This window comes from Salmo salar, chromosome 16 (genome assembly GCF_965601325.2).
Source record: "Salmo salar chromosome 16, fSalSal1, whole genome shotgun sequence".
Taxonomy (NCBI): Eukaryota; Metazoa; Chordata; class Actinopteri; order Salmoniformes; family Salmonidae; genus Salmo; species Salmo salar.
The window spans coordinates 1,769,148-1,792,796 of NC_138306.1; the positions used below are offsets into that span (position 1 = coordinate 1,769,148).

At 39.8% G+C, this 23,649-nt stretch overlaps 1 protein-coding gene across 5 annotated transcripts in view; it reads right to left on the reverse strand.

The window, feature by feature from the left end:
* Positions 1-14,002: 14,002 nt before the first annotated feature.
* The window catches only part of LOC106573015 (zinc finger protein aebp2), a 51,937-nt gene continuing 42,290 nt past the window's right edge, over positions 14,003-23,649 (reverse strand). For 4 of the 5 annotated variants that reach the window (XM_045696829.2, XM_045696827.2, XM_045696830.2 and 1 more), the window contains exons 7-9: positions 21,547-21,660; positions 19,126-19,155; positions 17,815-19,024 (exon numbers count right to left, since the gene is read on the reverse strand). In XM_045696829.2, the coding sequence (XP_045552785.1) occupies positions 19,018-19,024; positions 19,126-19,155; positions 21,547-21,660 (151 nt within the window). In that variant the 3' untranslated portion in view covers positions 17,815-19,017. Of the gene's footprint in view, positions 17,680-17,814; positions 19,025-19,125; positions 19,156-21,546; positions 21,661-23,649 lie in introns of those variants that run through there. The other variant, XR_006759651.2, reaches the window with a different exon arrangement.

Genomic DNA, 23,649 nt, shown 5'->3' on the forward strand with positions numbered 1-23,649 from the left:
ATAAAATCTGCGCTTTTTTGTGAAAATGGTTCTAAAATGTTGTTTTTTTTAGGCCTGTCCAGAATGTCGCTAGTTCGGCATGACCGGAGTCACTTTTTTTGTGTCACGAAAATGAAAAAAAAAATCTGCAATTTTTTGTGAAAATGGTTTTAAAATGTTTTTTTTTTAGGCCTGTCCAGAATGTTGCTAGTTCGGCATGACCGGAGTCATCGTTTTTGGTGACAAAAATAGAAATCTGCAATTTTTGGTGAAAATGGTTTTAAAATGTTTGTTTTTAGGCCTGTCCAGAATGTCGCTAGAGTCACTGTTTTTGTGTCACGACAATGAAAAATAGAAATCTGCATTTTTTTGTGAAAATGGTTTTAAAATGTTTTTTTAGGCCTGTCCAGAATGTCGCTAGTTCGGCATGATCGGAGTCATCGTTTTTGGTGACAAAAATAGAAATCTGCAATTTTTTGTGAAAATGGTTTTAAAATGTTTGTTTTTAGGCCTGTCCAGAATGTCGCTAGTTCGGCATGACCAGAGTCACTGTTTTTGTGTCACGACAATGAAAAATATAAATCTGCAATTTTTTGTGAAAATGGTTTTAAAAAGTTTTTTAGGCCTGTCCAGAATGTTGCTAGTTCGGCATGATCGGAGTCATCGTTTTTGGTTATAAAAATTGAAATCTGCAATTTTTTGTGAAAATGGTATTAAAACGTTTTTGTTTTTAGGCCTGTCCAGAATGTCGCTAGTTCGGCATGACCAGAGTCACTTTTTGCGCCACGAAAATGAAAAATAAAAAAAATCAGCAATTTTTGGTGAAAAAGGTTTTAAAATGTTTTTTTTAGGCCTGTCCAGAATGTCACTATTTCTGCATGATCATAGTCATCGTTTGTGGTGACAAAAATAGAAATCTGCAATTTTTTGTGAAAATGGTTTTAAAATGTTTGTTTTTAGGCCTGTCCAGAATGTCGCTAGTTCGGCATGACCGGAGTCACTTTTTGCGTCACGAAAATGAAAAAAAAAAAAATCAGCAATTTTTGGTGAAAAAGGTTTTAAAATGTTTTTTTTAGGCCTGTCCAGAATGTCACTATTTCGGCATGATCATAGTCATCGTTTGTGGTGACAAAAATAGAAATCTGCAATTTTTGGTGAAAATGGTATTAAAACGTTTTTTTTTTTAGGCCTGTCCAGAATGTCGCTAGTTCGGCATGACCAGAGTCACTGTTTTTGTGTCACGACAATGAAAAATAGAAATCTGCAATTTTTTGTGAAAATGGTTTTAAAATGTTTTTTTTTAGACCTGTCCAGAATGTCGCTATTTCGGCATGAGCGGAGTCACTTTTTTGTGTCACGAAAATGAAAAAAAAAAATCTGCAGTTTTTTGTGAAAATGGGTTAGAAATGTTATTTAGGCCTGTCCAGAATGTCGCTAGTTCGGCATGATCGGAGTCATCGTTTTTGGTGACAAAAATAGAAATCTATAATTTTTTGTGAAAATGGTTTTAAAATGTGTTTTTTAGGCCTGTCCAGAATGTCGCTAGTTCGGCATGATCGGAGTCATCGTTTTTAGGGACAAAAATAGAAATCTGATATTTTTTGTGAAAATGTTTTTTTGAAGGCCTGTCCAGAACGTCGCTAGTTCGGCATGAGCGGAGTCACTTTTTTGTGTCACGAAAATGAAAAAAAAAATCTGCAATTTTTGGTGAAAATGTTTTAAAAATGTTTTTTAGGCCTGTCCAGAATGTCGCTAGTTCGGCATGATCGGAGTCATCGTTTTTAGGGACAAAAATAGAAATCTGCAATTTTTTGTGAAAATGTTTTATAAATGTTTTTTTAGGCCTGTCCAGAATGTCGGTAGTTCGGCATGACCGTAGTCACTGTTTTTGTGTCACGAAAATGAAAAAATTTACATCTGCGCTTTTTTGTGAAAATGGTTCTAAAATGTGTTTTTTTTAGGCCTGTCCAGAATGTCGCTAGTTCGGCATGATCGGAGTCATCGTTTTCGGTGACAAAAATAGAAATCTGCAATTTTTTGTGAAAATGGTTTTAAAATGTTTGTTTTTAGGCCTGTCCAGAATGTCGCTAGTTCGGCATGACCGGAGTCACTTTTTGCGTCACGAAAATGAAAAAAAAAAATCAGCAATTTTTTGTGAAAATGGTTTTAAAATGTTTTTTTATGCCTGTCCAGAATGTCGCTAGTTCGGCATGATCGGAGTCATCGTTTTTGGTGACAAAAATAGAAATCTGCAATTTTTTGTGAAAATGGTTTTAAAATGTTTGTTTTTAGGCCTGTCCAGAATGTCGCTAGTTCGGCATGACCAGAGTAACTGTTTTTGTGTCACGACAATGAAAAATATAAATCTGCAATTTTTTGTGAAAATGGTTTTAAAACGTTTTTTAGGCCTGTCCAGAATGTTGCTCGTTCGGCATGATCGGAGTCATCGTTTTTGGTTATAAAAATTGAAATCTGCAATTTTTTGTGAAAATGGTATTAAAACGTTTTTGTTTTTAGGCCTGTCCAGAATGTCGCTAGTTCGGCATGACCAGAGTCACTTTTTGCGTCAAGAAAATGAAAAATAAAAAAAATCAGCAATTTTTGGTGAAAAAGGTTTTCAAATGTTTTTTTTAGGCCTGTCCAGAATGTCACTATTTCTGCATGATCATAGTCATCGTTTGTGGTGACAAAAATAGAAATCTGCAATTTTTTGTGAAAATGGTTTTAAAATGTTTGTTTTTAGGCCTGTCCAGAATGTCGCTAGTTCGGCATGACCGGAGTCACTTTTTGCGTCACGAAAATGAAAAAAAAAAAGAATCAGCAATTGTTGGTGAAAAAGGTTTTAAAATGTTTTTTTTAGGCCTGTCCAGAATGTCACTATTTCGGCATGATCATAGTCATCGTTTGTGGTGACAAAAATAGAAATCTGCAATTTTTGGTGAAAATGGTATTAAAACGTTTTTTTTTTAGGCCTGTCCAGAATGTCGCTAGTTCGGCATGACCAGAGTCACTGTTTTTGTGTCACGACAATGAAAAATAGAAATCTGCAATTTTTTGTGAAAATGGTTTTAAAATGTTTTTTTTTAGACCTGTCCAGAATGTCGCTAGTTCGACATGAGCGGAGTCACTTTTTTGTGTCACGAAAATGAAAAAAAAAAAAAATCAGCAATTTTTGGTGAAAAAGGTTTTAAAATGTTTTTTTTAGGCCTGTCCAGAATGTCACTATTTCGGCATGATCATAGTCATCGTTTGTGGTGACAAAAATAGAAATCTGCAATTTTTGGTGAAAATGGTATTAAAACGTTTTTTTTTTAGGCCTGTCCAGAATGTCGCTAGTTCGGCATGACCAGAGTCACTGTTTTTGTGTCACGACAATGAAAAATAGAAATCTGCAATTTTTTGTGAAAATGGTTTTAAAATGTTTTTTTTTAGACCTGTCCAGAATGTCGCTAGTTCGGCATGAGCGGAGTCACTTTTTTGTGTCACGAAAATGAAAAAAAAAAATCTGCAGTTTTTTGTGAAAATGGGTTAGAAATGTTATTTAGGCCTGTCCAGAATGTCGCTAGTTCGGCATGATCGGAGTCATCGTTTTTGGTGACAAAAATAGAAATCTATAATTTTTTGTGAAAATGGTTTTAAAATGTGTTTTTTAGGCCTGTCCAGAATGTCGCTAGTTCGGCATGATCGGAGTCATCGTTTTTAGGGACAAAAATAGAAATCTGATATTTTTTGTGAAAATGTTTTTTTGAAGGCCTGTCCAGAACGTCGCTAGTTCGGCATGAGCGGAGTCACTTTTTTGTGTCACGAAAATGAAAAAAAAAATCTGCAATTTTTGGTGAAAATGTTTTAAAAATGTTTTTTAGGCCTGTCCAGAATGTCGCTAGTTCGGCATGATCGGAGTCATCGTTTTTAGGGACAAAAATAGAAATCTGCAATTTTTTGTGAAAATGTTTTATAAATGTTTTTTTAGGCCTGTCCAGAATGTCGGTAGTTCGGCATGACCGTAGTCACTGTTTTTGTGTCACGAAAATGAAAAAAATTACATCTGCGCTTTTTTGTGAAAATGGTTCTAAAATGTGTTTTTTTTAGGCCTGTCCAGAATGTCGCTAGTTCGGCATGATCGGAGTCATCGTTTTCGGTGACAAAAATAGAAATCTGCAATTTTTTGTGAAAATGGTTTTAAAATGTTTGTTTTTAGGCCTGTCCAGAATGTCGCTAGTTCGGCATGACCGGAGTCACTTTTTGCGTCACGAAAATGAAAAAAAAAAAATCAGCAATTTTTTGTGAAAATGGTTTTAAAATGTTTGTTTTTAGGCCTGTCCAGAATGTCGCTAGTTCGTCATGATCGGAGTCACTTTTTTTGTGTCACGACAATGAAAAATATAAATCTGCAATTTTTTGTGAAAATGGTTTTAAAATGTTTTTTTAGGCCTGTCCAGAATGTTGCTAGTTCGGCATGACCGGAGACACTGTTTTTGTGTCACGAAAAAAAAAAAAAAAACAGCAAATTTTGGTAAAAATGGTTTTAAAATGTTTTTTTTTAGGCCTGTCCAGAATGTTGCTAGTTCGGCATGATCGGAGTCATCAATTTTGATGACAAAAATAGAAATCTGCAATTTTTTGTGAAAATGGTTTTAAAAAGTTTTTTTAGGCCTGTCCAGAATGTTGCTTGTTCGGCATGATCGGAGTCATCGTTTTTGGTTATAATAATTGAAATCTGCAATTTTTTGCGAAAATGGTATTAAAATGTTGTTTTTTTAGGCCTTTCCAGAATGTCGCTAGTTCGGCAGGACCGGAGTCACTGTTTTTGTGTCACGAAAATGAAAAAAATAAAATCTGCGCTTTTTTGTGAAAATGGTTCTAAAATGTTTTTTTTTTAGGCCTGTCCAGAATGTCGCTAGTTCGGCATGACCAGGGTCACTGTTTTTGTGTCACGACAATGAAAAATAGAAATCTGCAATTTTTTGTGAAAATGGTTTTAAAATGTTTTTTTTTTAGACCTGTCCAGAATGTCGCTAGTTCGGCATGAGCGGAGTCACTTTTTTGTGTCACGAAAATGAAAAAAAAAAATCTGCAGTTTTTTGTGAAAATGGGTTAGAAATGTTATTTAGGCCTGTCCAGAATGTCGCTAGTTCGGCATGATCGGAGTCATCGTTTTTGGTGACAAAAATAGAAATCTATAATTTTTTGTGAAAATGGTTTTAAAATGTGTTTTTTAGGCCTGTCCAGAATGTCGCTAGTTCGGCATGATCGGAGTCATCGTTTTTAGGGACAAAAATAGAAATCTGATATTTTTTGTGAAAATGTTTTTTTTGAAGGCCTGTCCAGAACGTCGCTAGTTCGGCATGAGCGGAGTCACTTTTTTGTGTCACGAAAATGAAAAAAAAAATCTGCAATTTTTGGTGAAAATGTTTTAAAAATGTTTTTTAGGCCTGTCCAGAATGTCGCTAGTTCGGCATGATCGGAGTCATCGTTTTTAGGGACAAAAATAGAAATCTGCAATTTTTTGTGAAAATGTTTTATAAATGTTTTTTTAGGCCTGTCCAGAATGTCGCTAGTTCGGCATGACCGTAGTCACTGTTTTTGTGTCACGAAAATGAAAAAAATTACATCTGCGCTTTTTTCTTGAAAATGGTTCTAAAATGTGTTTTTCTTTAGGCCTGTCCAGAATGTCGCTAGTTCGGCATGATCGGATTCATCATTTTTGGTGACAAAAATAGAAATCTGCAATTTGTTGTGAAAATGGTATTAAAAAGTTTTTTTTTTTAGGCCTGTCCAGAATGTCGCTAGTTTGGCATGATCGGAGTCATCGTTTTTGGTGACAAAAATAGAAATCTGCAATTTTTTGTGAAAATGCTTTTAAAATGTTTGTTTTTAGGCCTGTCCAGAATGTCGCTAGTTCGTCATGACCGGAGTCACTTTTTGTGTCACGAAAATGAAAAAAATAAATAAATCAGCAATTTTTGGTGAAAAAGGTTTTAAAATGTTTTTTTTAGGCCTGTCCAGAATGTCACTATTTCGGCATGATCGTAGTCATCGTTTGTGGTGACAAAAATAGAAATCTGCAATTTTTTGTGAAAATAGTTTTAAAATGTTTTTTTTAGGCCTGTCCAGAATGTTGCTAGTTCAGCATGACCGGAGTCATCGTTTTTGGTGACAAAAATAGAAATCTGCAATTTTTGGTGAAAATGGTATTAAAACGTTTTTTTTTTTAGGCCTGTCCAGAATGTTGCTAGTTCGGCATGACCAGAGTCACTGTTTTTGTGTCACGACAATGAAAAATAGAAATCTGCAATTTTTTGTGAAAATGGTTTTAAAATGTTTTTTTTAGGCCTGTCCAGAATGTCGCTAGTTCAGCATGACCGAGGTCACTGTTTTTGTGTCACGAAAATGAAAAAGAAAATCTGCAATTTTTTGTGAAAATGGTTTAAAAATGTTTTTTAGGCCTGTCCAGAATGTCACTAGTTCGGCATGATCGGAGTCATCGTTTTTGGTGACAAAAATAGAAATCTGCAATTTTTGGTGAAAATGGTTTTAAAATGTTTTTTTTTTTTAGGCCTGTCCAGAATGTCGCTAGTTCGGCATGACCAAAAATAGAAATCTGCAATTTTTTGTGAAAATGGTTTTAAAATGTTTTTTTTTAGGCCTGTCCAGAATGTCGCTAGTTCGGCATGATCGGAGTCATCGTTTTTAGGGACAAAAATAGAAATCTGCAATTTTTTGTGAAAATGGTTTTACATTTTTTTTTTTTAAGGCCTGTCCAGAACGTCGCTAGTTCGGCATTATCGGAGTCATCGTTTTTGGTGACAAAAATAGAAATCTGCAATTTTTTGTGAAAATGGTTTTAAAATGGTTTTTTTTAGACCTGTCCAGAATGTCGCTAGTTCGGCATGACCGGAGTCACTTTTTTTGTGTCACGAAAATGAAAAAAAAAAATCTGCAATTTTTTGTGAAAATGGTTTTAAAATGTTTTTTTTTAGGCCTGTCCAGAATGTCGCTAGTTCGGCATGATCGGAGTCATCGTTTTTGGTGACAAAAATAGAAATCTATAATTTTTTGTGAAAATGGTTTTAAAATGTTTTTTTAGGCCTGTCCAGAATGTCGCTAGTTCGGCATGATCGGAGTCATCGTTTTTGGTGACAAAAATAGAAAATGCAACTTTTTGTGAAAATAGTTTTAAAATGTTTGTTTTTTTAGGCCTGTCCAGAATGTTGCTAGTTCGGCATGATCGGAGTCATCGTTTTTGGTGACAAAAATAGAAATCTGCAATTTTTTGTGAAAATGGTTTTAAAATGTTTGTTTTTAGGCCTGTCCAGAATGTCGCTAGTTCGGCATGACCGGAGTCACTTTTTTTGTGTCACGAAAATGAAAAAAAAAAATCTGCAATTTTTTGTGAAAATGGTTTTAAAATGTTTTTTTTTAGGCCTGTCCAGAATGTCGCTAGTTCGGCATGATCGGAGTCATCGTTTTTGGTGACAAAAATAGAAATCTATAATTTTTTGTGAAAATGGTTTTAAAATGTTTTTTTAGGCCTGTCCAGAATGTCGCTAGTTCGGCATGATCGGAGTCATCGTTTTTGGTGACAAAAATAGAAAATGCAACTTTTTGTGAAAATAGTTTTAAAATGTTTGTTTTTTTAGGCCTGTCCAGAATGTTGCTAGTTCGGCATGATCGGAGTCATCGTTTTTGGTGACAAAAATAGAAATCTGCAATTTTTTGTGAAAATGGTTTTAAAATGTTTGTTTTTAGGCCTGTCCAGAATGTCGCTAGTTCGGCATGACCAGAGTCACTTTTTTTTTGTCACGACAATGAAAAATAGAAATCTGCAATTTTTTGTGAAAATGGTTTTAAAATGTTTTTTTAGGCCTGTCCAGAATCGCCCCTTCAGTAGGCGGAAGGCCTCATCGGCTGCAGGATTCCACACCAACTTATGGGGACCACGTTTGAGGAGAGAGGTGAGAGGAGTGGCGATGGAGGTGAAGTTCCTAATGAAGCGGCGGTAGAAGTTGTCAAACCCCAAAAACCTTTGTCGTCCCTTTATGGTGATTGGGACTGGCCATGACCTGACTGCATCTACCTTACTCTCCTCCATAAAACACTCCCTGCGGGCTGAATGGGAAAAAATACACATTTTTCATACATATTTTAAGTGGCTACATATGCATACCACTTGTATTTTATATTTATACCTTTGCCTAGTTGATCTGGTTTCGAACAAAGGCTTACGGTGTTGCACCAAATTATTGTTTAAAAAACACCTAATCTGTGCTTCAGAACCAAAAAGTTGCCTGTCTTGATTGTAGACCATTATAGTCTGGGTGGTTCGAGCCATGAATGCTGAGTGGCTGTCAGCCATGGTATATCAGACCATATACCACGGGAATGACAAAACATTTATTTTTACTGTTCTACTTACATTGGTAACCAGGTTATAATAGCAATAAGGCACCTCGGGGGTTTGTGATACATGGCCAATATACTACGGCTAAGGGCTGTATCCATGAACTCTGCATTGCATCACGCCTAAGAGCAGCCCTTAGCCATGGTACATTGGCCATATACAACACCCCCTCTGGCCTTATTGCTTAAATGACCAGTCATCAGCATTACTGCGCATATCCAGATTAGTCTCCAGAAACACTTGTTCAATTTTCTCCGGTTTTGCCTTGCAAAAACAGAGTAGCCTAGGCCTACATTGATATTATCCATATAAATGTAATCCATATATACAGTTTAGGAAATCTGCTACGGACGCGTCTTTGACAGAACAATAACATTAGGCTACCTGCCGATTTCATTGATCATTTTCATATTTCATAGAGTCCAACTTTGGGTGGCTACTGGCTATACAGTATGTCCGAAGATAGCTGTAACATTGCACTGCCTTAAATATTATGGAATGAAGATGTAACATATTCTGGTGAACATGAGGCGTTATACGCTTATATACCTCTATTGTAAAATGTAATATTAAACATACAATTGATAAGTCAATGCTGCAATAGTGTGATTATTGGAAGACTCAAAATGCTCATGCAACGAGAACCGGAAGTGACGACTGCTCAGGGGAGGAGAGTGGACAATTGTAAGTGGAAATTTCTTCATTTTAAACTTCAGTTCAAAATGCAATGTTGAGTGGAAGCTTATGTCATGTGGAGTGACTAGCTAGTGTACTCTAAGGGAAGGAATAGAAGGTATGAGGTCTGATGTGATCGCGTAATGCTAAAATTGCTTAATTGTTTTGGTTGGTTGGTTGAGCATTGTAACTTGTTGGTATTGCTAGCTTACGAGCTAACTGTAGTGTACCCATATGCTAAGAGCAGCTTGTTAAACTAACTAGTTAGCTAGATAGATTACACTCAATTTGGCGCCATTGTGGCTACAGTAGCTATATAGCTCTCTCTCACTAACGTTAGCTAGCTAGCCAAGCTAAACTCAAGTCTATTGTAAATCATGGAGTTGAGTTTATTTTTTATTTTTTTTGTTGAGTTGAGTTAACTTGGCTAGCTAGCTAGTGTGGAACCCTCTATTATTGGCATATTCAACAGCGTTTAAGAAATACAGTACCTTCAACAGGGCTATCCTGGGATCAAGCCATCAATGTTTTGTGATTATTGGTGTCGTAAAAATGTTAGCTAACGGGTTAGCAATTAACATGTTTGAAATTTCAGTGGAAATACTACTATTATCAACTTTTTGATAAGCGGTTTAGCTAAAAAATACATCACGTATTATCTGTATACGGTCCCCAGTTATTGGCCACCTTACTATTTTGTTGAATTACAAGATATATCTGTTTAATTTTGTTCAAAATAGAGACACCAATGTACTTGCCCGTCAGCTTTTCATTGCATAGCCCGGTGTGCCCTCCTGTGAACTGGTTCTTTTTCAGTGTTGTAACCAAATAATGTCTCATAATTTGATTTACAGATTCATCTTATGTTTTGAGAAAGTAGATAACAGTTTAATACTAAAATATAAATGAGTATGAATAATAAAACTTTAATTTCCGTGATGTGCATTGACATAAACAAGTTTGTGTCGCAGAGATGCACTTGGAAAGTAAAGGAAGAAATACACAAGATGAGTTGAATAAATATATATTATATTTTAGACATGTCATTTTTTTACAAATAAATAATTGCATATGAAAACTTACAAAATTAACAAAATCTCGACCGCCATCCCTATTGTCACAGAAATCACAAAAGAAATCCAGCTCCACCGCCACCACTGCAGTGGAACCAGTGCTGGCAGAAATCACAGCACACCCATGGCACCTCAGAATCACACTCCTGCGGGGAGCTTTTTTACATCAATACCTCTGGAGGAAGCTGCAGAAGTTTTGAAAGAGGTGGACATGCCTTGAAGGCTAGTGCTATGGACTGAGAATATGTAGAGATACCATTTTTTTTAAACATTGCCGTTTTATGAAACACATAACAAATAGTAATTTTGTACTTTTAACATGCATTTTCCGGTGGAGGAAGCTTTATTCAATTTGTAGGGTACAGGGACACCAGGTGAGGGTGCTGTGGTGATGTGACCAGGGGAGATGGAGGAGGCAGTTGGTCCAGAGGAGGCCGCTTTTCTGGTGACAGACAGGGTGTTCATCGTGGTGGTAGTGGATGAATGGCTTGGAGGAGGTGGTGTTTGTAGTGGTGGGACTGCCTCCTGGGAGAATTGAGGCATGTGAAGGCTACCTGTGTCCTGCATTACTCCATGAGAATGAACACGAGGACCAGGCGTGTGCCAGAGGAGAGGTCTTCTGCTCTGCAGGATATTTCTAGGGTGGGGACCAACAACGCAGCATGGGAGGCAATCTGTGTGCGGGAGATCTTCCCCTCCTACTTCTTCAAAGAGGGTGCTGTTCCCTGGCAACACCCTATACTACACTATGCACAACCAAAGGCTCTTATAAGAGCCATCCACATTGCAAAAATAGTATTCTTCCATTTACTTAGCTATGTCAACTGCAGTTAATCAATTGTTTCTCACCCTTTGATTACTACCTCTCAGGTGAAGGTGCTGTTTAGGTAAGGGTGAAAAAAACCCCGGCTCTTTTAAGAGTCACCCATATTAAAAAAATTTAACAATTGGACACCCTATAACCCACACCTACACACTCGTATATCAATCTGATTTATGCATTGTGTGGTGCAGTAAGCAGGCTCAGGTGAATAACTGTCGCTCCTTCCACTTTCAACGAATAGGAAAGAGGACCAACAATAGAGAATAGTAAGACACGTCATTATTTATATTTATATGACTACGCTATATTGTTTGTCCTTGTGTGTCTGTGCATGTTTTTCAGTATAAAGTACTCTGCAGCCACTTAGTGTGGACACCAGGTGAGGCCACACACAGGTTCCTGTTGAACACTGTCTCTTTAACTACCTTATTTTCTCAATAACAGTCTCTCTCCTTCACTTCATCCCTCTCCCCCTTCTCCTTAAATCCTCTAGGTTATATCAGCTGTGTCGGTGAACCCCTCCCGCATCTGAACTGGCTACATAGACGGCACAGCACGATCAGAGGTCACTTGGTCAGGTCAACAGGAAGTATTATTATGCTTTACATTGAAATACAGATAGAGGTGTAGTAGTCCCAGAGTTAATGATCCAAGGTCAGTTTTGCATTTCGCCTCCTGATGATTGATGACTGACAGTGTTAGCACGATTAAGCCTTGTTTTTTTTAAACTCTCTCCCGCTGTCTCTCATCTGCAGGTATGTTTTGATGTGAGAGAGGATGCCAACCCCCTGTCCCGTCATCGCCACCTCACCCGCTCTTAAGATAACCTTCGAGCCAACTGGGGGCCCAAGGCTGGTTAGGAGACACCTCTAGAGACACTATTATTAAGTAATTGTGATGAACCGAGAGAATATTAAGTTTAGTAGCACTGTAAATCATTAATCATATGTAGCACCAGGTTCGTATGCTGTGATCTGATGTGAGGACTACACGCTAAGAACAGGTGTGTTCAAGAAGGATGGACACCTAGAGTTCAACATGAGGGCCATTTTCTACAGAAGATACCCAGACACATACATTTGTATTTAGGAAAGAAAGACAATGACACAATTACAGTACTCATGATTCAAATAACATGTGTGTGTGTGTGAGAGAGCGTGAAAGAGCACGAGAGAGAGAGAGCGTGAAAGAGCACGAGAGAGAGGAGTATCTAGTATGAGAGGGAGAGAGAATGAATCTGGTGAATAACTTACCCTCACATGGTATCTGATTATCACAATACTGTAATTTATGCATGGCGACACACATTTATGAGCTATAGCTAAAGCTATCAGTTGTGTGTCTGTCTCTGGGTTATATATTTATAGTGGCAGATACCTGAGCTGATTCCAGACCAGCTGGATAGGACATATTCCTATCAGACTTCCAGGGAACCCATCTTTAGCTTTTGTCAGGTCACACACAAGTTTACACAGAAAAGCTTACAACATGTCTCTGCATCATATATTACATACACACGTAACAAATGATAACCTCCCTCTCCTTCACTCCTAGTGAGGGTGGCAGCCCACTGTCCTCTGGACTCAGCCAGCCTAGACAGACAGGTATACACATCACTGGGACATTGTTATTACATTAACAGACATTACCACCTTACAGAATGGTGGTTGTGCCTGCATCGACTGATCACATCTGATGTTATTCAGTACAAACCTTGATTTCCATCTTTCCATCGAAATCAATAATAATTGTATTGTCTGTATCTGTGTTGTGTAGCAACAGGTTTGTATGCTGTGATCTGATGTGAGGATGACACCCTAAGAACGAGTTGGTTAAAGAAGGATGGAAAATACGTGTTCAACATGAGGGCCATATTCTACAGGAGATACCACGACACACACATCTGTATTGAGCTTAGAAAAACACACACACATAGAGATTATTGGGTTGACATAAAGGTTACAGTACTAATGATTTGAGTCACAGGTGTGTGTACATGAGCTTGATTAAAGAGGAGGTAACCGCTGACAGCTGATGAGCTGCAGGTCATATTACAGTACCTTGAAGGTAACTATTAGTGATGTATTGTTATGTACTATTAGGCCTATATATACATGTGTATGTGTAATTGTGTATATATTAAGCCTATGTTTTTTAAATACTCTCCTCTCGCTCACTCTCTCGCTGTAGCACAGTGTCCTTAACCTTCGTGAGGAGGACACTGTAGACATGTCACTTTTGCACCAGGTAGTCAATAGATGCTGTCCCTATGGTGACATGGACATGCAGGGACTGAAGAGACTGGAGAATATGCTGCTGAGGCTGCAGACAGGGCTGAGGGACAACCAGAACAAATAGGACACATCCTCACAGCCCACGTGAGCACAAAACAGGGTTCAGGACATACACACACACACACACACGACAGGCAGGTTAACATTGACTGGCACACTCTTAGAAATAAGGTGCCCTTTTGGTGCTAGGGTTTTGCCTAAAACCCTCTATTTGGGTTCTTCATAGAATCCCCTGTATATTGTTCTACCTTGAACCCTCTATGAACGGTTCTGCCTAGAACCCTCTCTATGAAGAGCTCTAGCAATAACAATTTTATCTTTGGAGGGGTTCTTTCTAGAACCGTCTGAACTGTTCCACCAGCCTCATTAGCCTTTAAAATTGTATTATTTATGACAATTTATTACATATTGTAAGGCCTTTCTTTGAGGGCCTAGTTATACCCTAACACAGGGGTGTTAGGAAACGCCTCATTATGCTGGCTTGCAAAGTGATGTGTAATTCCTATTGAAATCCAGACAGAGTTAAGATATCAATTTTTTTATCACTGGCAACCTGCATTTAGATTGACTGAGTATTCAGTATTCAATCTTCCCTTCCCTGGCAATCGTCTAAACTGGAACAACCATCCCAGTGATGAGTGCAATAAGTCCAACTACTAACAGATTGGATTAGTTTAGAAAAATGTATGTTATTTATCTTGGTGTAGCATAAAATTAATACATTTGTGAAGAGAGACGCTGGGAGACGAGAAGCAAGTACAGGGAGTGAACATTTAATGAATAAACGGACATATAACAAAACAAGAATACAGCATCTGGACAGGGGGAACAAAATAACATTAATGCAGACACGAGGATCAAACTGAGGAACAGATATATATAGAGGTCCAGGTGAGTCCAATGAAGCGTAAGGATGGGCGTAAGGATGTGCATAAGGATGGTGACAGGTGTGCGTAATGATGAGCCGCCTGGCGCCCTCGATCACCAGAGGGGGAGTGGGGGCAGTCATGACACAATCAATGTGATAGCAAAATTACAGATATTAAAACAATTCTGAAAATCACCTTGCAATAAAGCATGCTGGGAAATCTGATATATGGCTCTATGTAGAACCCTTCATTTCCGCCCAAGCAGAATGTCATTTTTTGGGCTGGATCATGACCGCTGTGAGCATTACTGAGTATAATTTGCTGGTGCCAAATTATATATGAAAACATCATACATGTTTTGAAAGTGGAGAAAGAGCTCTTTCGAATGATATGACATACAATAGCACCCCATCAATCAAATTTTCACCAGTCAAGAAAAAACACCTGAAAATGTGTATCTTATACAAAAATTCAACTGCCATTCAACTTTCAAATAAAAATAGAGAATAACTTCCTTATTCTGTTATAGTTGAAAATGTGAAATCAGATGTTTGCAAATGTATAAAAAATGTAATTGAAATATCACAATTACATAGAATTCAGACCCTTTACTCAGCATTTGTTGAAGCACCTTTGGCAGCGATTATAGTCTTCTTGGGTATGACACTACAACCTTGGCACAACTGTATTTGGAGAGTTTCTCCCATTCTTCTCTGCAGATCCTCTCAAGCTCAATCAGGTTTGATGGGGACTGCCGATGCACAGCTATTTTCAGGTCTCTCCAGGGATGTTTGATCGGATTCAAGTCCGAGCTCTGGCTGGGCTACTCAAGGCCATTCAGAGACTTGTCCCGAAGCCACTCCTGACTGTGTGCTTAGGGTCGTTGTCCTGTTGGAAGGAGAACCAGTCTGATGTCCTGAGTGCTCTGGAGCAGGTTTTTATCAATGATCTCTCTACTTTGCTCCGTTCATCTTTCCCTTGATTCTGACTAGGCCCCCAGTCCCTGCCGCTAAAAAACATGCCCACAGCATGATGCTGCCACCACCGTGCTTCACCGTAGAGATGGTGCCATGTTTCCTCCAGACGTGATGCTTGGCATTCAAAGAGTTCAATCTTGGTTTCATCAGACCAGGGAATCTTGTTTCTCATGGTCTGAATCCTTTAGGTGCCTTTTGGCAAACTCCAAGCGGGCTGTCATGTGCCTTTTACAGAGGAGTGGCTTCAGTCTGGCCAGTCTACCATAAAAACCTGATTGGTGGAGTGCTACAGAGATGGTTGTCCTTCTGGAAAATTCTCCATTCTCCACAGAGGAACTTTGGAGCTCAGTCAGAGTGACCATCAGATTCTTGGTCACCTCCCTGACCAAGGTCCTTCTCTCCCCCGATGGCTCAGTTTGACCAGGTGGCCAGCTCTAGGAAGAGTATTGGTGGTTCCAAACTTCTTCCATTTAAAAATGATGGAGGCCACTGTACTTCGGGACCTTCAATGCTTCAGAAATGTTTTGTCTCGGAGCTCTACGGACAATTCCTTTGACCTCATGGCTTGGTTTTTGCTGTTACATTATATAGACAGGTGTGTGCCGTTACAAATCATGTACAACCTTGTTGAAAGTACATTTTGTGGAATTTCCATTCTTTCTTCTTAATGCGTTTGAGCCAATCAGTTGTGCTGTGACAAGGTAGGGGTGCTATACAGAAGATAGCCCTATTTGTTAAAAGACCAAGTCCATATTATGGCAAGAACAGCTCAAATAAGCAAAGAGAATTGACAATCCATCATTACTGTAAGACATGAAGGTCCGTCAATACGGAAAATGTGAAGAACTTTGAACATTTCTTCAAGTGCAGTCGCAAAAACCATATGATGAAACTGGCTCTCATGAGGACTGCCACAGCTTTCCCACATCATCCCTACCGCTATAGAAATAGATTTACTAGAAGGGACTACCCATCAACTGACTGTCAACACAGTAACAGAGGCATGGCTGTTCAGCTGGGTTTGTTTCTTTATTCCCATCTCCAAGACCAAGCAGAACCCTTCTTTGATTAATGCAGTTGTCGTCAGAATCTGATTGGCTCGCTGCCTCTCCCCTTGTGGTTTCCTTTTTTTGTTCAAGGCTTTAGTGGTTTGTAACAATTATTCTCCTTCCGCATCCTGTGTGGTCTCTCTCCCTCGCTCATCACTGGATGAAATGTCCCCCTTACCCCATTGCCAGATATGGAAATAACTTGGGACTGTGTAGACTGGGTGTATTCGTGTGAAAGTTTGTTTGTGTGACTGTGTATGACAGAGTTTGTTGGTATGTGTGGGTATGCATCACAGACAATCAAACATTGGATTCGCATCTCTATTGCTCTTAAGCCAATAAGGAGTCTGGCCCAAGCACAATGAGGGAAGAGCTCTGTTGCCAAGTGTACTGCAGAGCTTTCCAAGGATGTAACAAAGACTTTTAGTAGGTTTTACAGCAGTGGATCCTGGTGGGAGGAGCTATAGGAGGATGGGCTCATTTATTCCGTTCCAGCCATTACAATGGGCCCGTCCTCCTATAGCTCCCCCTACCAGCCTCCACTAGTTTACAGACAGGTAATGGCTAACCCGCCAATTAGCTTGTGTTCCAGTCCACTGTGTGTCTACCCAACAAGGCTTTCCCTAGAACAGAACAGCCAGCCATGACAGCGGTGTTCTTAAAAGATCAAACCATGATGTTCCCAAGAAGACACAGAAATTATTTTTATCATTTTTAATCCTAAAGACTAATTCTAAACCATATTTCACTATATGATCATTCTCTTCCGACCAGACATTGCTGATAGAATCCGGGCTTCTTCTAGCTTTAAATAAAAATGTATACAAGAAAGGGGGATGTTTTTTCTCATTACAAATGGGGAACTCCCCTTTTGTATCTAATTTAGGGGATTACTGTTTGAGTTCTTGTTGACTTCCTGGTGACTGCTCAGAACTGAGGACATTAACTGACTGGTGTTTGAGGGTCAGATTACAGGGCTGTGATCAGAACATAGAGATATCTGGTCTCACTCTGCCCTCTGAACACCGGACCACACCTAGCCACATGACAAATACAGGCATTCTTTAACACTGACATTCATAGTTAATGTTCAGAGGTGTACAAATTTGCTCTGCCACAGCTGAACAATTCCCAAGCTTATTTCCCATCACTGATTTGTTTGTTCAATAACCTGACCTAGTCAGTGATACATGACAGATGCGCACACACACGACATATGTGTAAGGCACACATAAGTAAGGCAATATGACAGCCTGTCAACCTGCCTCCCAAAAGACAGGCCAGGTGTTAAAGGGGGGTGATGAATAGTATGTACAGTACAGAGTTGTACTGCTGCTGTGCTATGGTGGAATATGACTGAGATGCCTCTCCTGACTCTCCTCTCTTGCCTCTCCTCACTTTTGCCTTTTCTTAGTCCTCTGGCCTGTAGATAATGAGTAGATTAGTGGAGTGAGCGAACAGACCATGAGTCTGTGACTGTCAGCTTGGTTGATGGGAATGGGAAGACTGACTGACGCAACAGCCCTGCCTATCCCGCCTCTGGAAAAAGACACACACACACACACACACACACACACACACACACACACACACACACACACACACACACACACACACACACACACACACACACACACACACACACACTGCAATAGTTAGTGCTGTTCAACAAGATCCTTTTACCTTCTTTCTTTGTTTTATTGGTGATATATTCCACTTTCAACATACAGAGTGAAATTTAAGTCCTCATATGAATGTTGAACTGTATACATACACATGGTAAATAGTCTATAATAATAACAAATAATGTATTACCATACTCATGAATTAGCTATGCCTTGGGGTTAGGGAGTTCTAGTTAACACTAATGTAGTTAGTGGTCACAGGTGCTAGAAGGTTAGAGGTCATGCTTCAATGTACACGTCTGTAGCAATCGGTTTCAACTAGTTACCACAGCCACAAAGTCAACATTGGCTATATTGTAAATCTTAATGAAAACAAAAATGGGCTTTTTGGTCTTAATTTAAGGTTAGGGTTGGGTATAAGGTTAGCAGTGTGGTTATGGTTAAGGTTAGGTTTAAAATCAAATTGTAAGGAGATAAATTGTAGAAATGGCCGGGGTTTATGACTTTGTGGCTGTGGTCACTAGTGACGATAGTATCTATCAAATTGTTGACAACAGCAAGAGCGCCCAAGAATAAGCGCTGTCATGCAATAATGGGTAGCCTATACAAGTCATTACCATTATCCCCATTTTATCATAATCATCGGAGACAATATGAACATTATATGGACTGATGTACTGATGGTTTAATTTGACATAATTTCAACAATAATACGTTACAAAAAGAGCTTTCACATTGAAACAATAATTACACATTATGCTTAAAAATAAAGAATTCACAATAAACTACAGTATTTCATGGTATAAAAATAACTTACAAATCTGCAAAAAATATTTACAAGATGAACAATGTCTACAAAAAATGCTGTATGTTACTTTCTACACAATTAAACTATTTCTTTACGCAGTTGTGTATAACAACCAAACCATAGTTTTAGTAGTACACTTAAAATCCTTTATACATGTTTTTCTTTTTAAGTTTAGCACTTAATATAAAATATTCATTACTGAACCATTTTAAATGGTTAACCCACTTTCACTGCAGACTGATGCAGTGGTGGGTTTAAAAATACAGAGGAAAGAGGAAACATTCTCTACTCTACCCAGAAAAAGGATGTAACATCTCTCCTCTGTCCAGGGTCCCTTCTGCTAGTCTCCTCTCCTCCTTTCAAGACTTAGAGGCTCCCATATAGGCCCACATCCTAAGAACAGGAGTTCTTCCCTTCTGTAGTCCTCTGTCCACAGAAGACTCCTTACAGACTGCAAATAAGGAAAAAGATGTGAGATTGTAAATATGACCTCACTAGTAGTTCAGACTGTAGGGACAATGAAAAGCTCAGCTCTTGACATGTAATGCTTACCTTCGCTTCAGCTGATTCTGTGGTAACGCTCTGAGGAGACATAACAGAGCGTATGTGAAGACATTTACATTTTAGTCATTTAGCAGATGCTCATATCCAGAGCGACTTACAGTAGAGAGTGCATACATTTTCATACTGGTCCTCTGTGGGAATCGAACCAACAACACCGGTTTTGCAAGTGCCATGCTCTACCAAGTGAGCCATTCAGGGGAGGGAGAGAGAGAGTGTGTCAGATAGTATGAATGTGCCTGATAAAGACAGAGTCAGACGACGGGGGGTGGGGGTTAAACTGGATTATAAAATCCTTTACATCCATTGGCCGGAAGTCTTTTTTTTCTGTCGCGACATCATGCAAAGTTAAAAATCATCAGTACCTGCCCCCTCTCTCCCTAAAATCGCTGGGACAGGACTGGAGTCGTGCCTCCGTTGCGTGCCATATATCTCCTGTTTATGACCGTTTTGTTATTTTAGGCACATTGTTTCAGTAATCATTTTCAGTCTTTTATGGCAGGTCATAAACCTAACCTTATTTTCCATTACCTTGCCGTGGCTATGGAAGTACGGCGCAGTGAAGGATAGCCCTGCCCTGCACAGTGCTGCAGAGATCTTAATATAATGGATACTATGAGGGGGATTCAAGCTGCTAGCCTGGTCACTCTGAGTGGGCTATAGTGCATTCAGGTCTTAGCCAAAGCCACTTGACCATGCATTATCATGGTGAACCTTGCCCTTAGTCCTAATGGCAGTGTGCTTATACCTCACCTCATATTCCTCTCCAGCTTTAACTGCAGCCAATAGCATTGGAGAAAGCTGGGACAGCATTTATGAGCATAGGATACCTGCCTCTTCACATACACAGAGAACACACATCTCACATGGGAAATGGCAGTGGCAGCACGGAAATGGCAGCATAACCACTTCTCTTTTTTGGGCTTGACATAATTTTGTTGTTGGTGAGTGGTGTGAATTTGAAGAGGCTCAGTGTTTCTTCGCGACCTGGTTTTCTAGAGGGGAAGTCAAGGGTTGGCGCCACCTGGTGGGTAGCAGTAATGTGCAGAGAGATGGCACAGGACAGGGGCCTTTCTATTGCCACTCAGAGCTTATGGTATTAAGACACTACATGGCCAAAAGTAGTATGCTCGTTGAACATCTCATTCCAGAATCCTGTGCATTAATATGGAGTTGATCCCCCCCACTGCTGCTATAACAGCCTCCACTTTTCTGGTAAGGCTTTCCACTAGATGATGGAATATTGCTGCAGGGACTTGCTTCCATTCAGCCACACAAGTATTAGTGAGGTCGGGCACTGATGTTGGGAGATTAGGCCTGGCTGGCAGTCGGCGTTCCAATTCATCCCAAATGTGTTCTATGGGGTTGAGGTCAGGGCTCTGGGGAGGCCAGTCAAGTTCTTCCACACCGATCTCGAAAAAAACATTTCTGTATGGACCTATGTGCACGGGGGCATTGTCATACTGAAACCAGTGGAGGCTACTGAGCGGAGGACGGCTCATAATAATGACCTGAATGGAGTAAATGGAATGGTATCAAACAAATCAAAGATGTGGTTTCCATGTGGTTGATACCACTCCATTCCAGCCATTATGAGCCATCCTCCCCTCAGCAGCCTTCACGGGCTGAAACAGGAAAAGGCCTTCCCCAGATAGTGAAGCGTAGTTCATGAATCCAGAAAATGCGTTTCCACTGCTCCAGAGTCCAATGGCGCCGAGCTTTACACCACTCCAGCTGACGCTTGGCATTGCACATGGTGATCTTAGGCTTTTAACCATTTCCATGATGCTCCCGACGAACAGTTCTTGTGCTGACGTTGCTTCCAGAGGCAGTTTGGAACTCTGTAGTGAGTGTTGCAACTGAGGACAGACGATTTTTAGGTGCTATGCGCTTCAGCCCTCTCGGTCCCGTTCTGTGAGATGGTGTGGCCTACCACTTTGCGGCTGAGCCATTGTTGCTCTTAGATGTTTCCACTTCACAGTAACAGCCCTTACAGTTGACCGGAGCAGCTCTAGCAGGGCAGAGATTTGACGAACTGACTTGTTGGAAAGTGGCATCCTATGACGGTGCCCCGTTGAAAGTCACTGAGCTCTTACGTATGGGCCATTCTACTGCCAATGTTTGTCTATGGCGATTGAAAGGCTGTGTGTTCGATTTTATACACCTGTCAGCAACGGGTGTGGCTAAATTAGCCGAATCCACTCAATTGGAGGGGAGTCCACATGCTTTTGGCCATGTAGTGTACTTTATTTTGGGGGCATCCAGATTTGATTCTGATCACAACTTATTGATCAACACACACACACACACACACACACACACACACACACACACACACACACACACACACACACACACACACACACACACACACACACACACACACACACACACACACACACACACACACACCTGTAGATGTTGGGGTCTAGTAGCATAGCGGTGTCCTGTGGTAGCTGGGATAAGTGAACCACTTTAGTCTTCAGCTGAGAACGCTCCGTCTCGTTCACCCACACATCAGGCAGGCTGCAGGACGACACACAAACACAGAGGGAGAGAGACACAGAACATGTGGTTAGAACATGTGGTCGGAGAAAAAAAGAGAGAGGGGAGAAGGAGAGAAGGGGTGATAGATGGTAAGCAGGGAAGAGGAGGAGGAAAAAGACGGCAGAGCAGAGGGGAAGGGAGAGTTGGCAAGAGACGATGGGGGATCTCCACTAACCGAAGATAATTGTATGGATTTTCTTTCTATAAATAATGTCAAATTAATAGCTGTACAGAAAGACTTGTGAAGGCTAAATTACAGAGGAGGAACTTCTTGATGCAATTAAAGCCTTTAAGTCTGGGAAAACTCCAGGACTGGATGGCATACCAGTGGAGGTATACCAAACCTTTTATGATATATTCAGAGGACCGTTATTACATGTTTTAACCACTCCTATATCAATGGTAGATTATCTGACACTCAACAAGATCGGATTTAATTATTACTGAAACAGGATACAAGTGGGAAATATAAAGATCCAGTCCTTTTAAAAAATTAGAGGCATCTTACATTTCAGTGTTGTGATTAAAAAAATCTAGCAAAATGCATAGAATTTAAAAGGTATTAACGGATATTATTCATCCTAATGAGACATTTTTTTTTTTTTTTTTTACATGGACGATAGATTGGAGATAATATAAGACAAGTACTGGAAACATTAGAACACTATGAAACATCTGGGAAATCATGCCTGGTATTCATAGCCGACTTTGAAAAGGCTTTTGATAAAGTATGACTGGAGTTTATATATTTTTATTTTACCTTTATTTAACCAGGCAGGCCAATTGAGAAAAAGTTATCATTTACAACTGCGACCTGGCCAAGATAAAGCAAAGCAGTGTGACACAAACAACACAGAGTTACACATGGGATAAACAAACGTACAGTCAATAACACAATAGAAAAATCTATATACAGTGTGTGCAAATGTAGTAAGATAAGGGATTTAGGCTATAATTACAATTTAGCAATTAAACACTGGAGTGATAGATGTGCAGAAGATTAATGTGCAAGTAGAGATACTGGGGTGCAAAGGAGAACAAATAAATAACAACATGGGGATGAGGTAGTTGGGTGGGCTATTTACAGATGGGCTGTGTACAGGGGCAATGATCAGTAAGCTGCTCTGACAGCTGATGCTTATAGTTAGTGAGGGAGATATAAGACTCCAGCTTCAGTGATTTTTGCAATTCGTTCCAGTCATTGGCAGCAGAGAATTGGAAGCAAAGGCGGCAAAAGGAGGAGTTGGCTTTGGGGATGGTCAGTGAAATATACCTGCTGGAGCGTGTGCTACGGGTGGGTGCTGCTGTGGTAACCAGTGTTCTGAGATAAGCCGGGGCTTTACCTAGCAAAGACTTATAGACGACCTGGAACCAGTGGGTTTGGCGACGAATATGAAGCGAGGGCCAGCCAGCGAGAGCATACAGGTCGCAGTGGAGGGTAGTATATGGGGCTTTGGTGACAAAACTGATTGCACTGTGATGGACTGCATCCAATTTGCTGAGTAGAGTGTTGGAGGCTATTTTGTAAATGACATTGCCAAAGTCAAGTATCGGTAGGATAGTCAGTTTTACGTGGGTATGTTTGGCAGCATGAGTGAAGGACGCTTTGTTGCGAAATAGGAAGCTGATTCTAGATTATATTTTGGATTGGAGAAGCTTAATCTGAGTCTGGAAGGATAGTTTACAGTCTAACCAGACACCTAGGTATTAGTAGTTGTCCACATATTCTAAGTCAGAACCGTCCAGAGTAGTGATGCTAGACAGGCGGATGGGTGCGGGCAGCGATCGGTTGAAGAGCATGCATTTAGTTTTACTTGCATTTATGAGCAGTTGGAGACCACGGAAGGAGTGTTTTATGGCATTGAAGCTCGTCTGGAGATTTGTTAACACAGTGTCCAAAGGAGGGCCAGAATTATACAAAACGGTGTCGTCTGCATAGAGGTGGATCAGAGAATCACCAACAGTAAG